Below are 18,057 nucleotides of genomic sequence, written 5' to 3'. Positions count from 1 at the left end.
CCAACATCAGTGCCCAACCTCACTAATGTTCTTGTGGCTGAATGGAAGCAAGTCCCTGCAGCAATGTTCCAACATCTAGGGGAAATCCTTCCCAGAAGAGTGGAGGCTGTTATAGCACCAACTCCATATTAATTCCCATGATTTTGGAATGAGATGCTTGACGAGCAGATGTCCACATACTTTTAGCCATGTAATGTAGCTGATGGCAAACATTTAGTAGTGAATTGCATAAAAGGGTAACTTCATCACCTAATGTGCGCCGGCACAACAGAGACTCGCCGATATAGTGTATCTTATCATGGCTTTCTGCCATAAGTCAAAGAGCTCTGGATGCTTTGTGTACAGCTACCTTATTTTTTGTCCTCCGTTCTTATCCGTGTAAACATGCTGCTCTTCCTTCAGTAAAACATGCATCACAATATTGTTCATTTGCCAAATTTCTCTTGTTCACTTTCGTATGCAAATGTCATTCGGTAGCTACTAGCTATGCTTGTATAACTTTAAGAGCTGGATTTGCCCGTCTTTGCAATTAGTTTATGTTCGTTTTCGCTCTATAGCATTTCGCTAACAGCATCTGATTTTGCTATTAGTTTGCATTAAATTTGGTTACCATTCTGGTAAGAGGCCCAATGGACTTTTCTTGCGTTTTTAGCGCCCCCTTGTGTGCTATGCCCAATAATACCGTAAATTCCGGGATGAGAGAATGATGGTATGACACTATGAAAATATGGATAGTGCCCAAGCCTACACAAGAGTTTGGAAAAACCTCACCAAACCATGTGTGAAAGCCCCCTTAGAATCCGAGAGTGAAATGCTTACTCGTCTCTAACATGTAGGCTCAGAATTCCCGAACAGACCCATTAAGTCAGAATGTTGAACAAACATATCAAATTACTTTACCCGTTGCCCGCTGAATTTGTCCCCGTGTCGGAGGTAATCTAAGGCAAAATATCGACAGGGAAGCGTTATCACCCAGATCTTCAGTATGTGGGTCTGTATATCAGTTTTTCGCACGCGACAAACACTTACACAATATGGCCGAACCTAACCGAACATTGTCCCATGCAATCAGCTGGCAATACACTTCCAGCTGATTGCAATGAAATGTGCTTTGGTCGACTAAGTTCGGTTACATTCAGCTATTGTTACGATATTGTGCATCACATGTAATGCCTCAGGAAAATACAAGTGACAGAACCTACCGACCCCGCAAAAAGTATTCCTGTGGATACCCCATCTCCACCTCCTACTGCCAAAAGGCTAAACAGCACAGACAACCAGTAAAATAAGAGTACATATAATTGTATTCGCCATTCTGGCTTGTAGACTCTTGCGTCTTTTTTAGCCTGCCTTCGTTCAGACAGAAGATCCATGGGGTAACAATCTGATGTTTAGGCAAACCTGACCTATGTCTGACATTAACTTCATCTGGAATTCAAGCCTTACTCAACTTCAAGCCTTACTCAACTTCAGCAGTCAAAAGATAAATACTAAAATAGGTGGATCAGCATAACCAGTGACAGTGGGCTGGAGGACAGAATGACCAGAAGTAAATAAATTCAGTCAAGAAAAGCACAGGGCACTACTCATGACAGCTGTCTAGACAATATGCCACATGGACATGGTTTCAGATCTGACCTTTGTACATGCGGCTAATAGTTAAGTTATTCAGGAAAGTAATGTTGGCAAGAGACACGGCCTTTCATTGCAAACTTATTGACAATAAAAATGTTAATTGCTAACTAGCAAGACAGGTATAATAACTATCTAGTTTGCCCAACACAGGTATGTTCAGGATAAAACATACTGTAGCTATTGTAGCTACTTCAAGCACTAATATTTATTTGAGGACCATTCATTTGTAATATTATACATGTGTTTCTAGTCGCCACCAGATGGCAGTATATCGTCACAACCTCATGAATTATAATTTTTTTCTCATCACTACCTTACAAGTTCTACTCAATAATACGTGTTTCACTACAGACATGAGTGAAGTCAGTACTGATGATGTTTCCTTATATGAACTGTAACTATGTCAAATTTTTGAAATGGTTGCATTTATATTTTTGTTCAGTGTACATGATAATATTAAATTGTCTTTATATTTCACTAAATGTTAGGTCCCACAGGCTGCCCAACACATGGCATGAAAGTGAATTCTGACAATGTAAAAGGCCCTTAGTTGACTCTAAAATGTTGAAAAGAAACAAGCTATTGTGCGATAAGATTAAAGATTCTAGGGGACCCCACATGGGTCCCAGACTCCAAGTTTGGGAACCACTGTACCACTAACCTCTCTCCCTGCTTGCTTCAATGCTTCCTCTCTCTGTATCTCCTTTCCAGCCTGACTCACCACTGTCGGTCTCACTAATCACATTAAAGAAAAGGTATTATGTTATGAGAACTTACTGTAGCCCATCATTTGATTATAGCTGGGTTAATTTCAGTCAACTGCTCCTGCTGAGGTCAAGCTCCGTTCAACATTGGCTTCTAACTTCATCCTTCTTGCCAGCTAGGTATAGCTAGCTAACAGTCAGAGCTCTTTTTATTTAACTATGCAAGTCAGTTAAGAACAAATTCTTATTTACAGTGACGGCCTACCCCAACCAAACCCGGACGACGCTGGGCCAATTGCGCGCCGCTCTATGGGTCTCCCCATCACGGCCGGATGTGATACAGCCCTTGAGCTACCTAGCTAGCTAGACATCTGACTGAAATATCAGCGACTATTTACCAGTTGTACACTCGTTCTCCAAGATTCAGGGGGGGTTTGTTTGGGGGATGTCTGTTGTCACGGCAGGAGTTGAGGGATGTGAAAAAAAATCCCACTGTCAGCAGCGTCTCTCTGCCATTTGACACTAAAAGTCTGGATTGAAGTAGTTTGTTTCACCTCCCGGCCTATGTCGTGGTCTACTCGCATAGGTAGGCGGGATTAGAACTCAGATCAAGAAGCCTTCTGAGCGTTGATCAACACTGGGAAGGCAATAATATGTGGGTAAACGATAATTAAAATAAAAAAGGCGAGTAAACGCCATTTCACAAATTTAGATTTTAGTCATTTAGAAGACGCTCTTATCCAGAGTGACTTACAGTAGTGAGTGCATACATTTTAGTACTGGTCCCCCGTGGAAATCGAACCCACAACCCTGGCATTGCAAGCGCCATGCTGTACCAACTGAGCTACACAGGTTTGAATCTACATTTGCCCTGAATTTTAGCTAACAATGTTATGTTTGGAAGGCGCCTAATCAGTCAGTTCTGTACCTGCCTGGCTAACACTGAACCCACACCGCCATCGTGCATACATTTATTTTGTCCTACACGATCACAACACGCAGGTTAAAATACAAAACAAACTCTGAACCAATGATATTCATTTGGGGAAAGGTCGAAAAGCATAACACATTTGGCAATCTAGCTAGTTAGCTTGCACTTGCTAGCTAATTTGTCCTATTTAGTTAGCTTGCTGTTGCTAGCTAATTTATCCTGGGATATAAACATTGAGTTGTTATTTTACCTGAAATGCACACGGTCCTCTACTCCGACAATTAATCCACACATAAAACGGTCGACCGAATCGTTTCTGGTCATCTCTCCTCCTTCCAGGCTTTTTCATCTTTGAACTTATATGGTGATTAGCATCTAAACTTTCATAGTATTACCACAACGACTGGCAACACAGTTCATCTTTCAATCACCCATGTGGGTATAACCAATGAGGAGATGGCACATGAGTACCTGCTTCTATAAACCAATGAGGAGATGGGAGAGGCAGGACTTGCAGTGCGATCTGCATCAGAAATAGGAATGACTTCTATTTTAGCCCTTGGCAACGGAGACGCTCGTTGACGCGCACAAGCAGTGTGGGTGCAATAATTGAATAACATAGATTTCTACATTTATTTTGCAGAGCACGCGATGCGAGCGGTGTGTGCACAGACGGTTTGGGTTTGGGTTCGGTGTATGTGGCAGTGTGGGTAGAATGAGCGAAAAACACGTGAGAAAAGAAAACTCTGTAGTCTGCCTGGAAATGTATTCGTAAAAACAATACACTTCTAATATTTTTCTGATTAACACATTTTATCATTTTCTATTCTCTCATTTTAATTCAACTTGAGAAAATGTCTGATTTAAGGTATTCTATTACTTGAATTTCAGAGTGCCAAATCCAAGTACTTTAAGCACCTCAAGCAATTTGTGCGAACCCTGTACACTGATAAAGTTACAATCATAAACTTACTGGTCCCCTCCCCATGTCAAAGTCTTGGATTCAGGAGGCGGGTTTATTAAGAGGATAGGGTAACTCACCCTAACACTCATTTTAATACACCAACGGTAACATAATAATATTACCCAATTTAAATAAGTACCGCCTTGTAACCATCATGGGTGCACCTCAGCCACGCTCAAGGTCCTAAACGATATCGTAACCGCCATCGATAAGAAACAATACTGTGCAGCCGTATTCATTGACCTGGCCAAAGCTTTCGACTCTGTCAATCACCACATCCTCATCGGCAGACTCAATAGCCTTGGTTTCTCTAATGATTGCATCGCCTGGTTCACCAACTACTTCTCTGATAGAGTTCAGTGTGTCAAATCGGAGGGCCTGTTGTCCAGACCTCTGGCAGTCTCTATGGGGGAGCCACAGGGTTCAATTCTTAGGCCAACTCTTTTCTCTGTATACATCAATGATGTCGCTCTTTCTGCTGGTGAGTCTCTGATCCACCTCTACGCAGACGACACCATTCTGTATACTTCTGGCCCTTCTTTGGACACTGTGTTAACAACCCTCCAGACGAGCTTCAATGCCATACAACTCTCCTTCCGTGGCCTCCAACTGCTCCTAAATACAAGTAAAACTAAATGCATGCTCTTCAACTGATCGCTACCTGCCCGCCTGTCCTGCATCACTACTCTGGACGGTTCTGACTTAGAATATGTGGACAACTACAAATACCTAGGTGTCTGGTTAGACTGTAAACTCTCCTTCCAGACTCACATCAAACATCTCCAATCCAAAGTTAAATCAAGAATTGGCTTCCTATTTCGCAACAAAGCATCCTTCACTCATGCTGCCAAACATACCCTCGTAAAACTGACCATCCTACCGATCCTCGACTTTGGTGATGTCATTTACAAAATAGCCTCCAATACACTACTCAACAAACTGGATGCAGTCTATCACAGTGCCATCCGTTTTGTCACCAAAGCCCCATATACTACCCACCACTGCGACCTGTACGCTCTCGTTGGCTGGCCTTCGCTTCATAATCGTCGCCAAACCCACTGGCTCTAGGTCATCTACAAGACCCTGCTAGGTAAAGTCCCCCCTTATCTCCACTCACTGGTCACCATAGCAGCACCCACCTGTAGCACGCGCTCCAGCAGGTATATCTCTCTGGTCACCCCCAAAGCCAATTCCTCCTTTGACCGTCTCTCTTTCCAGTTCTCTGCTGCCAATGACTGGAACGAACTACAAAAATCTCTGAAACTGGAAACACTTATCTCCCTCACTAGCTTTAAGCTGTCAGAGCAGCTCACAGATCACTGCACCTGTACATAGCCCATCTATAATTTAGCCCAAACAACTACCTCTTCCCCTACTGTATTTATTTATTTTATTTTGCTCCTTTGCACCCCATTATCTCTATTTCTACTTTGCACTTTCTTCTACTACAAATCTACCATTCCAGTGTTTTACTTGCTATATTGTATTTACTTTGCCACCATGGACTTTTTTTTTTGCCTTTACCTCCCTTAGCTCACCTCATTTGCTCACATTGTACATACTTATTTTTCTACTGTATTATTGACTGTATATTTGTTTTACTCCATGTGTAACTCTGTGTTGTTGTATATTGTCGAACTGCTTTGCTTTATCTTGGCCAGGTCGCAATTGTAAATGAGAACTTGTTCTCAACTTGCCTACCTGGTTAAATAAAGGTGAAATAAATAAATAAATAAATAAAAACAACAGAGAAGGCATGTTTGCAGAGGGGCGTGGTTAATATAGCTATACTGCGGGAGTTGTGACATCATTGCTGCTGTGAACCATATCACGAGATGCCAAATGGGAGATGTATAATAAAATGCAATTTAAAATGTGGTTTGAGTTGCTTTGTGCATTACCAGATTATCTTGAAATTGATTTTACTGCAACACTGCATCCAAGTTTCTTGACATAGGCGTTTCAAAGAGCTGTCAGTCAAGGCATGCACAAGAACATAAGCTCCCCGCCCACTCAGGGTCATGACGAGTTACCACAGCCACAAAGTCATAAACCCTTCCTATTTCTACAAATTCTATTCAAACGTGATTTTAAACCTAACCTTAACTACACTGCTAACCTTAGGCCTAACCCTAAATTAAGGTAGTTAGCCATGAGGAAAAAATGTACTTAAATTGAGCATTTCTATCCGTAACTTTTTTATGGCTGCTGTTTGTACCTCAAAGTGCTATTTTACATGGGAATCAGAATGACTGTTCGGGACCTTTATGAGGAGCCAGCATAAACCCAATCACGTGCAACATGGAACAGGCCCGCCTCTTTTTTTGCGCAAATTCAGCGAACTGTAGCTTTTTGTTAGCTTGCTAGCCAGCTAGCTTTAGTAGCCATGTTTGTTTAGCGTTCGTTAGCCTCTATGTAGAAAAATAGTTATTTATTTGCTGTCAATGTACAGTTGCCCTCTGATGTAACCAAAATAAGTTAATGGCCAAGAGAAGTACTTCTAAATAGCATTTTGGTTGATACAACAAGGAGTTTACCGTATCGTTACCTAACCAATTATCGAAAGCACACTGCGCCTTTTTTCCCCGCACACCCCTCTTTGAGTTGAGAAGATAGCCGGCCATTTGAGCTTTGATTGGTGTAGACTTGTGGGTGTGACATACACGATTGGTTGAAAGACCTCTCTGTCAAGTTAGAGACCCCACATCTGAGCAAGCGGAGATATTCAATGCATCTAGCCTAAGAACAACCCACCACACCCCCTCGGACCATATTGCCTAAATATACTAAACACTAGGAACGTATTCCTAATATTGAGTTGCACCCCCCTCAGTGTAATTTCTGTAAAACCAAGTTTGTTGCATGATAAGATACACAAGAACATTTAGAAAGGGGTTTTTCTTCAAACATTTATTGACATGGGATTATATCAAACACATTTAAAAAAAAATAACTGTGTTCACAACAAAACAATGCAGACTTTTAGATACATTTTAAACAAAAGATAGCCCAAACATTCCTATTTCAGACCTGAGTTTGTGGTACCACGACAACATTAACAAGATGTGACAATAGGTACAGGCTGATACAACTTTTGGAAAAGTTTATGAAGTAGATGAGTAGCACTGTGACTTTGCATTTGGTTGCATGTCTTCCTTCTATTTTCATATCAGCTTTATTTTGTAGTCATTCATCATGTTCAACAAGCATTCACACAAGACAGACTGCATACAGTTATCCATGTATCAGTCCCAGTCGATCCTTAACTTAATATAGTACCAATGTGTGTCTTATCGTATAATACAAAACACAGAATGGAAGCATAATGCTGCATAATGCTCCTGGTAATACAAAATACAATTTCCTCAGTTTTAACAATAAAAAAATCTGTTTGATTACAATCTTGCTGGGATAAAGATTCAGTGCATTTTAAAGCATATCCATGTGTTTCTCTTCATATATCATCATAAAGGCTTACCTGAGTGACAAGAATCAATGGTTGGGCTCAAGTACTGTAGAAACTGAGCAGACTGTAGAAACAGTAGAACTGTACACCTGTTCCCTTAATGCATCAGTTAAAGTACTAGGAAACAGCTCCCATAATGTCAACTCTTTCCTTTATATACAAAACCAATCAATAGAAAAATACCACATCAAATCAGTATGCCACAGCTGTGTTACATGATTTCCAGCTGATTAATTGTCCATTGGCAGCTTATAGATTGGTTGGTTGTTTAGCAACAAAAGCGATGTGTGCACAACTATGGGGCAAAACAGACAGGGTTGGCTTAGATTGTTGACATGTAAACTATATTTAGTCTCCAATGTTTATTGAAAACATAAATACATTTGCACAATGAGCACTTGTCTCTCAAATACATTGTTACAGTTGTTGGTTAGCTAGCTTGTAAAGTTTAGCCATATTAGCATAGATGTGACATCAGTCAAAACACCTAAAAACAAGACATGGTATCAAGAACAAGAAAACTAACTGAAATGAGCCACCTACAATTCCCCACATGGCAGCCTCTTGTATTGGTTCTAGCTATCTGGCCATCCAGAATCACAACAGACTTCTGCCCCATTGAAGCATGTGCATCGTTTTTGTGACGTTGTCAGCTAACCCATCCATTGGACAAAGAGAGTTCTGTTAAACGGTCTGAAACATGTCAGAGCTAAGTTCAAGCCCATTTCCACTATCATACAATTTTAAACATGATTTAAGGAGAAAGACTATACCAGTTTGACCAATAAGCATGACAAACAGCAAGTCTGGGACATGAAGGGAAAGATTATCTTAATTGAACATGTCCTTCTCACTGACATTAAATGTTGACAGTGATGGGTGACAGTGGTACCGGACATGTTTTTATGTTAAAACCTCTAAAGTCCCTCAATTGAGCATGTGTGATCGCTCCAAGCAACCACATGGTGTGATCGCCACAAGCAACCATATGGTGTGGCATGAAACCAGAAAAACAAATTATCTAAATAATATAGACAAAAGATTATGCACCTTACCAAAATCACAAAAATACAATTTCAGTTGCATTCAAAATGTATGAGTGAAGACATCAGTTATTGATAAAACAGTAGTGGAAGCAACACTATGAATTCTGTTCAAAGCACTAAGACAAAAATCAGTCCATTATCAAAATGTGTAGGAATATGTAGATAAGTACTGTAGTATAAACTCTGTACGTTAGTGTAATTATTTGAGTATTATGACTAACATTTTACAACCATTTAAAACAATGACTGCAACACATTCAAATCTAGAAACTAAAATACAAGCCTTAAGGAAAAAAATGTATTTAAAAAAAGTCAACTTCATATTTGTCATGTCCAGCATCTACCCCAAATCAACATGTGAAAATGGCACATTTATGTTTTGTAGTAAAAAAAAAAAGATACGTTTTCCTAATATGCATCATTGGATTTAAACCAAATATGAGTTGGCATTGCATACTCAAGTGGTTCCACTTATCTTCCTCTATTTCTTACTACAAAAAATGCACCATTTTCACACTATGTTGGGGTGGTGCTAGAGATGAATATGAAGTAGAAAAACTTTAATGTTTCTTTAAATTTCAAGTATTTTTTGCAACTTAACTAAATGTAAAAATATTTTGTCCACACATTTTGTCATTTTACAGAATTAATATATAAAGTGTTGCAAATAATGCAGAGGAAAAAAATGTACTACAATAGACAAAATGGAGGGGGGGAAATCTGATTCAATTACTATTTTTAAACAAAAACATTTAAAACGATGGCTTTGAAGACATGCATTCTCAAATAGACTTGTTTAAGGAGCACTCAACTATCCTTCAGTTCAACAGGACACAGCAGAAAGCGCGGGGGAGGCAGTTGTCAAAATGTTCTAATTGCATTCAACACTAATAATAAATAGTATATTAAAAACATTCTGAAAAATACTAATTGTTAGCGAGACTTACACAATTTAAGAAGTGAAGCAGACAAGTTTGTTTCTTCTACTGTGCATTCAAAATGACTTAAACAGCCATGTTTAAAATATCAGGTCCAGTCATTCCATGAAATTGGATTCGAGTTCATATCACAATAGAAAAATGAATAACATCAAAAATAGTATTTACATTTTTTTATAAATAAATTGATTTTGTTTTCTTTCACACCTGTTATTGCCCCACAGATGTATTGGATATGATGATGTAACAAGGGAGAAACTTCTGTACATGCATCACTGAAAAGTATGTATTGGAAGTACATTTCTTTGCTGTCAAGTTGAAAACCACAACATGATTCATTCAAACACATAAAGGGACCCAAAGTCACAGTGCAAATGTCTTATGGAAGGATGTGGAGGCGTCTACAGATACTGTCAGTAATTCACCCCTTCATCAGGGATCATTTGGGTAAAGGGGGTAGCGGAGGTGGAGGTTCAGCAGGCAGGGGTGGCGGTCGAGAGCCCCCCCTCGACCCTCCGCTGTATCTGTACTCCCCGTACTGAGACCGGTAGTCAAACATGGGAGGCTGAGCAGGTTGGACCCCCTGAGCACTCAGTAAAGAGTTCAGCATCTCAAATGTGTCCTGGTACTCATTTGACTGGCTGCCCCCACCTGCATTGTGTCCGTTAGTGTCAGTCTTGTCCCCCTTGGAGTGAGAGAAGTTTCCCTGGTGGAGGGAGGGGAGACCCAGGGATGGGAGGATCTCAGCAGTTTGCGCCCCCAGGGAGTGTGCACTGGAGGCGGCTAACAGAGCAGGTAGCTGGTGGGCTGAGTTCCTGGAGGACTTAGAGACTTTGGAGGGGTGGGATCCCTGGGACTCAGTGGAGTGTGTCCTCTTTCGAGACGCGGAGGAAGAGGAGCTCATTCTAGATGAGTCACTGGGTGTCTTTTTGCTACCACTTCCTCCTACAGCTCCAGCAGCACTGGCTGAGTGTTTATGTGACGAGGACGAAGAGACGGAAGCACCGCTCAAAGATGACGATGAATGATGGTGGTGGTGGTGATGGTGGTGGTGGGAGCGTTCTCGATGCTTGCCCTCCCTACTCTTGCCTCCCTCCTCTCCCGAGCCTGTACTGCGTACTTTCTCAGGCACCCGGATTCTCACTTTGATGTCCTGTTCTCCTCCGGCTCCTCTGTTCCCTCCTCCACTGTGCCCACCGCCTCCCCCAGTCCCCAGAGGGAGGCGCATCTTCAGGGAGCTGCGCTCGCCCCTCTCCTTTTCCAGGGGGATCTTGAGGATGATGGGAGAGGGGCTGCTGAAGTCAGAGGAGGCTGAGCTGGAATGGTGGGAGCTGGACTGCTGCTGATCACGGTGGTACTTCTCCTTCCTCTGCTGTTGGCCTATCAGAGCTTGGGCTGCCGAGGCATACTCCCTCTTCACGCTAGCCTCCATGTTCTCCAGCTTCCTCTTCTGAGCAGCCAGGACATCAGCGTGCTTGGCCCGGTACTCACTCAGTGACACCTTGGCTGGGGCGTGCAGCTCGACGTGGTTGGGCTGGTCGGAGCCACCGCCCAGGGTCGACTTGAGCTCCAGTAGTATGGGAGCCATGGATGAGGAAGAAGATGAAGAGGAAGGGTTGGAGAGGCTGGCCAGCGTGGTCTCAGAGGACGACATGGAGATCATGCTCATCATACAATCTGTCTGGTCCCCGTCCTCTGGCACCTTAGACTTCCCTCCCTTCACTGTCTGACCTGCCGCCTGGGACAAGAGACAAGACATCACTGAGTTATGGAACAATATATGGAAACAGCCTGAATGAAATGGAGCTATGAGAATTTAAAATCAGTGCAAGTATGTTACAAACTACAACTTACTTTCCAGTTGCGAATGCGTTTTAATCGGCTTGGTGTCTTCTCTAAGATCTGTAGGAAGTCGTGAGTGAGCTCTGTGGGTAACAAAGTATTACAAGGGGCTCCGCAATTCACTTCCTTACAATATAACCAACATCTGCAGACACGCAAAATGAAATTCAAACATACCATCCAGCAGCTCAAGGGTGACAGTATTGTCCACATACTCCCACCAGTGCTTGCCGTCTGTGGAGACAGGGATCTCCCAGTTGGACCACTTGCAAGCCAGGTGGATGCAGACACAGGCCACTATGGGTGGGCTGTACTGCAGGCAGAATGTTGTCAGGTGTAGGCTACACAGCAGGTTGGGTCCCAGATCAACCATCCAAAGGGGGGGAGAAGAAACCGATTCAGTTCCAGAAAACCATGAAAAAGGACTGTGCATCTCATCAATGGGTAGTGATTTCATTCTAATACAGGTCATAAGAACATCTCCTTTTTCAGTTTAGACAATGTTGCATTGCGGGATGGCGTCTGTATGCTGAATGTGAAAAATGTAAAGCTCAAAGTTGAACACAGAGTGAACAGCATACCTGTTGGTAGCCATGAAGTATGAGGTCTGGGCCAAATCCTTACTCGCTGGGACAACAACACGAGAAACAAGAAAATACAATTAAAACCTGCTGCGTTCAAAATAATGGCATTAAATACATGCAATAAAAATACTCATAAATAATACATTTAAATAGGTAAGAACCATTTATGCTATTTGTAAAAGTACTAGGGTTCTCAAACTTCACCAGTAGCCTAGAAAGGGGGTTTGTTGATTCTTACCTCTGACGAGCTGGGTGCACTTGACAACATGAGTATGTGGGTGGTCAATGGTGATTTCAAAAGCTGTAATGAAGGGGGTAGAGTGGAGACAAAAGGTTTCATAAGCAACAGAATTTCTAAGAACACTCTAGAATCTTCTATCCTGATTTATGGGAACCTGAGGGTGTTAAGTCAAAGTAGGTTCAGCTCAATAGTTACTGAATTTTCAGTATTCTCACTGAGCGTTAAAATAATTCCCTGAAAACCAAAGTCTTATGAAACTACAGTAAATATAGAATGAATGCACTGCTTTAGATCTTCAGATTACAGGCCCTGTATAAGACAAATGTAAATGAGTGAGTTGAGAATTAGAGGTTTAGCATTAACATTTAAGCCAGTCATTGAGACAAGGGTTATAGGTGGTGAATGGGCATTTTACTGTTCCATCTGAATTCTATCAATACTGTACTAAATTCACCATCTCTAATGTGATTACAACCAACATTACAGCCAACATATCTTCCATGTTCTGGCTAGAACAGCAATTACGTTAAGCCAATTAAGAATGGCTTAAAGTCAAGAGGAAAAGGTAAAAGAAAGTGCTGCTCTGTAAAGTTAATGACGAAAACAGCAGGGAACCGAAAATGCAAGACAGTACTGATAAAGTGAGCATGGAAGACTAGATGTGACCTTCCAATGGAATGGACTGGTACTCAAGACTGCTGTAGACAAGAACAAAGAGGTTAATATTATCAGTAGGCAAGCATCACATCCCTCTAGTTTGGGATGAAATCAAAGACCCCATTCATTTGTCCATCCCAACTTACCCAGGGTCTGGAGTATAATGCTCTCAAGAATGACCAGGTCTTGGGCTTGTTGCAGGTAAGCCTGAGGTTGAGAGGACAGGCAGGAGACAGGCATTACTCACTAGGAGGCATTCTCTCACCCCTCATGTCTCACTCACACCTCTTGCGTTCCCTTTACGCAGTCTTACCTTCAAGGAGGTACAACTGCCTCAGAACACCCAATTTCTTACCTTGTTATAACAATTTAAGCACTTAAAGGAGCATGATGGTAAAGGTAAGATTGAGAAAAAGGAAAAGTCCAAAGCGCAGGATAGCTTTAACATTTCTACAGATCAAAGCAGTGAGTATGGACCAGGGGTTGGATCCAGTTAAGGGAACAGAACCAAAAACCGGAAAATAACGGCATTTTCAAGGAACAGAAACAGACCCTGGAATGAAAATGATCCACTGTTCCGGAACAAAACCATTATTTTAAAAGCATGGGAACCGGTTAATAACACTATTTTACGTTCCAGGCATTTTTTTCTAGTCCCCCAAAAAAGCTTCCATACAAAGCCCTCACTCTGTCACTCAGAAACTTATTCCAGTGTCTGTTCGCAACCTAAAAATCTTTGCCTGTGCAGGTTACCTGCCCCTCCCCCTCTGAAGCATAGGCTACGGTACTGACATTAGAAGCATTATTCAGAAGATAGGGAGAAAGATTTGTAACTGGCTAGAGAAGAATGGATACATTTTTTCAATGCTAGTTAAGGATACTATAGGCCTAGTTACCTTGATGGATTTAACTACAAAAATAATAAAACATGTTTTACAAATGTGGTGCCGCTCTGCACACACACACAACTTGTTATCTAGCTAGCTCAAAAGGACATTTAAAGTTCCTCCATAGAAGCCGCTCCTCTTAGGTCCACAGAATAATACTTAATTCAGATTATGCATAACAAGATGCCCAGCGCTTCAAGCCTCCTCCACTCCACACCCACAAAATTTCAGTCGCATTTGGGTCATAGGCTACACTTGTCTGTCCATCATGCATGTAAACAACTAGCTTGCCTGCTCGATCTGCACTGATTGGTGAAGTAATTAAATGAGATAAATGTAAAAAAAAAAAAAACTGGATTTCACAGGTTAAAAAAAAAACTGAAAGGAATTATATAAACCAGCACTTTTTGTGGGGTTCAAACCGGTCAGAACTTTATTTTGCTAAAAAAAAATATAATAATAATAATAATTATTATTATTATGTTCAGAACAAAATAATTGGAAAATAATTTTTGGTTCCAACCCCTGGTATGGATAGAACTGTTTACAGATCTCCCAGTCTGAAAGGAAGATGGTGAGTGTGTGGAGAATATCAACACCCTCTTTCATAACCTGTGAAAGAGAATGCATTAGGGCTATGTCTTTTTCACAAAAGATATCAAGACCACTTCAAATGTCATCAAGAAGTTTAAAGTCAAGTTGCATTAAATGTTATTGCTCCGTTTCTTGCCAGAACTTGTATCAAATAAAGCAATATCTAATCATAAAAAATACAAAAAATCATATAACACCAACAGCCTGCAAGCGGTGAAATCAATGTCAAACAGTTATGATGCAACTACCATCGTGCATAATGACACAAAAGTACATACTTTGGGTCTTTAAAAATACCAAAAAAGGTAGAGAACACTGGATCTACACCCAATCAGTTTGTGGTCAGAGGATCACACTGCAAGTGCCATAGTGAGTTTGAAGTGGAGTGGTCCGACCATGGAGACTTACATCACTGCGGACGTCTGGTGAAGGGTCCTGAGGGTTAAGGCATGCATGGGTCACCTTGATAACATGCTCCAACTTGCGGGGCTGTTCCTCAACCTTTGCAGCCAGGAACAGTGTTGCTGGAGCTATGACCTAGGGGTAAAACAAAAAAAATGACATTTTGATCAAAACTGGTGTCTTGTTAGTGCTACGCATTATGCATTTCACATAAGATTTAATTAAAACTTTACAAGACACAAAATTGTGCGAAGGAGGCTGTCAGTGTCCAAAAGTACTTACATTTCTGTGGAACCTGGTGAAGGACTGGATCATGTAGAATCGGTGCATATACACAATAGCAGTATTAATTGTTAGCTGGGACCTGATGCATAAGGGTTAAGGATTATAACAATATCTCAGTGAGATTTAACTCAGTGTATTTAGATAAATTATGGTTATGTAGACAGCAGCTACCAACTTATTTTCAACTAAACTAGCTAGTTGTGGATGTAGCTAAGTGATCTGCTGTAACTACTCCGAATGTTGACTGGTGGTACATAGTAGGACAACATAACTGGCTAGCTAGAACATACTAGCTGGCTAGAACAGCATTCTCAACCTGGTCTCAGAGTTTTCACATTATTCTGTATGTAAAGCCGAGACAATCCATTTAGCATGGTTGGGGTGGATGGGTGAGGTAAAACGCAAACGTCTAGCAACCCAAAGGTTGCGAGTTCGAATCTCATCACGGACAACTTCAGCATTTTATCTAATTAGCAACTTTTCAACAACTTTTTATGTTAGGTTAAAGGGCTAGGGGAGGGTTAGCTAACTCCTAAACATAACCCTAGTCTAGCTAACATTAGTGAACTAGCTAATGTAAGCCACCTAGCTAGAATTCGTAACATATTGTATGTTTTGCTAAGAATTGTATTTAGTAACATATACAAAATGGATGATGCACATTCACAAATTAATACATACCATACAAAATGTAACATCATACTAAATTATGCTTCTTGGATTTACGTACAGAATTATACGAAATGCTCTGAGACCAGTTTGGTATTCTGGGTCAGAGTTTGTTGTAGTTAAGGAAGTAATTAACAAATGGCCACGAAGAAGCCAATGACATGGTATCAGAAATAAGAAACTAACTAGCTTTAATACACAGGGGCATTTTACCACATTACAGCATTGGACCGCTCACCAATACCATTTATATTATGTAGTTAGTTAACGCCAGTTAACGTTCGCTTGCCCCAGGATGTTTTTAGCCTACTAGCTAGCTAGCCACTCGTTAGAGCAGATAAAGATTGCCAGCTTAGCTCACACAACAGCGCCACATATCTTTGATATCACTCTAACACTATGGCCAGCAAAACCAATGCTTTTATCAAAATATAAGAACGTGTTTAATACACCTGAATCCCGTTTATAATAAATAACATTGACAAACGGCCCCGCTCGGCTTTTGTTCTCCACAGGAAGCGTATGCCTAGGCCGCGGAGGCCTACACACAACGTTAGCTAACTGGCTAGACGAACTATCTTAGTTGTGCTAATAGAACGCAATTCCCTGGCCCTCGCGAGTCACAGCAGCAAGTCTGGGCTGCTTGTTGCAAATAGCTAGTAACTACGCCAGTCTGTACACACCACAGATTAATAAATAGGCTAACATGAATACAGTATCCATATAAAACAGCAACTAGCCATGCCGCCAAACCGGCATCAATCTCTATAGCTAGCCGTTAGCAGGCACCAATCGTCTCCGGCCCGACAAAAGATACACATTGAGTCGCTGTCCCATGTCCTGTAGAAGGTTCGCGGCTTGCTGTCTGTAGGATAATTCCTTGTCTGGATCAAGCCCCGCACGACGAGACGGGCTATTCTCGATCTGTTCTCGGGTGAAGTACCATTTGTTGTTTGTTCCAGAAGGAGAAGGGAACGAAGCCGCCATTACTGAGAAGGACAATATTTTTGACTTGTGGTACGTCACAGGAACTGACGTCAATGGTGTGGATGGCGTAAATATGCCATGTGTCTCTGAACATAAATTCTAAACATCTGTGGCAAATAAACGAAACCTCTCTGGTGTCCATGGCCTGACAGAAAAGTAACTGCAAAGGGCCTACAATCAGCAGACAAGGGTGAGTTAATCTATAACATATTCCCGGTTTGGACCTGGGATGCAGAATATCGCCTCGTCTGGGGACTGTTTTGGATTATTGTAGGTGTGGTGGTCTGGTCGCATTTACAGTCGCGGAATAATCACCCAGGTGGATGCTACACTTCAGTAGTGGATAATTCATCCTACCAATTGAGGAGCTGTGAACGTCAGACGACCATGTCCCCTATGAAGAACTCCGGGGCCTGCTCCCTCCGCTCAAGATAAAGCCTTTCTGAACGGCCCATCTGAAGGTGTGGAAGACATGGCTCAATAATCCAAAATATTTGTTTTGATTTTAAAAGCGACCGAGATTCTTATGACAAATTGCTATATAAAATAAATCCATTCATATTCTTATTACTACTCAGCAGAATGAACCAATACTCACAAACCAACCCGGTCTCAGAGCATTTCATATTATCCTGTATGTAAATCCGAGTCACTCAAATTTGTATGGTATGTATTCATTTGTGGATGTCCATCACAAATTTCATGGTACGAATTTGAAAAACATGTGGTACGAATTCTATCTAGGTGGCTAACGTTAGATGACTGTTAGCTAGGTTAAGGGTTACATTTAGGAGTTAAGATTAGCTAAAAATGGTTACGTTAGGGGAAGGGTTAGCGAGCATGCTAAGTAGTTGCAAAGTAGTAGTCAAAGTTGCTAAAATGCTAATGTTGTCTGAGATTCGAACTCTCAACCTTTAGGATACTAGACGTTTGCGTTATACTCCCACCCCAACCTACTTTATTTTTGTTGGGGGAGGGGGGTCCCGGATTTACATTTACTATGTTGCGTCTAGTCAACAAGACCAGGCTGCACAAACTCTTCCCTTTACTTGTCTGGCTTCCTATATTGATACTGATTAGTGAGAAAGGTCCTGACTTGTCAGCTCACAGGTCTGGCAATGTAAGCACATGGTCCAGCATGCTGTTTCAGGCCTCTATCTTGGGGGACCCAATGAGAAGGGTGCCCTGCTACCAGGCCGTGTACTCCACTTGGTACAACTAGATG

At 41.5% G+C, this 18,057-nt stretch overlaps 1 protein-coding gene across 2 annotated transcripts; it reads right to left on the bottom strand.

The window, feature by feature from the left end:
• Window positions 1–8,027: 8,027 nt before the first annotated feature.
• Window positions 8,028–16,940, bottom strand: LOC106572598 (cyclin-T1). 2 transcript variants are annotated; one of them, XM_014146928.3, is made up of 9 exons: window positions 16,663–16,940; window positions 15,174–15,255; window positions 14,898–15,026; window positions 13,155–13,215; window positions 12,349–12,411; window positions 12,108–12,153; window positions 11,704–11,867; window positions 11,539–11,609; window positions 8,028–11,422 (listed from the first exon to the last, which is right to left on the bottom strand). In XM_014146928.3, exons 1-9 carry the CDS (start codon window positions 16,830–16,832, stop codon window positions 10,124–10,126), a joined length of 2,085 nt encoding a protein of 694 aa, XP_014002403.1. In that variant the 5' UTR covers window positions 16,833–16,940; the 3' UTR covers window positions 8,028–10,123. The 2 variants fall into 2 exon arrangements, with proteins under 2 accessions (XP_014002403.1, XP_082818315.1); XM_082962189.1 differs by having other exon boundaries at window positions 12,108–12,163; window positions 12,350–12,411.
• Between the last annotated feature and the right edge of the window lie 1,117 nt (window positions 16,941–18,057).

The sequence above is a fragment of the Salmo salar genome, chromosome 15, assembly GCF_965601325.2.
Source record: "Salmo salar chromosome 15, fSalSal1, whole genome shotgun sequence".
NCBI classification, from domain to species: domain Eukaryota; kingdom Metazoa; phylum Chordata; class Actinopteri; order Salmoniformes; family Salmonidae; genus Salmo; species Salmo salar.
The sequence above is the reverse complement of the archived record's forward strand: the minus strand, read 5'-3'. Positions and strand labels throughout refer to the sequence as shown.

Excerpts from the sequence above, each read along its gene's own strand:
- LOC106572598 (XM_082962189.1), bottom strand. The coding sequence starts at position 16,832 with ATGGCGGCTTCGTTCCCTTCTCCTTCTGGAACAAACAACAAATGGTAC. Across the intron at positions 15,027-15,173 it reads TCACCAGGTTCCACAGAAAT|GTCATAGCTCCAGCAACACT; the intron begins GTAAGTACTTTT and ends TTTTACCCCTAG. Across the intron at positions 11,610-11,703 it reads CACCCTTGAGCTGCTGGATG|AGCTCACTCACGACTTCCTA; the intron begins GTATGTTTGAAT and ends TGTTACCCACAG.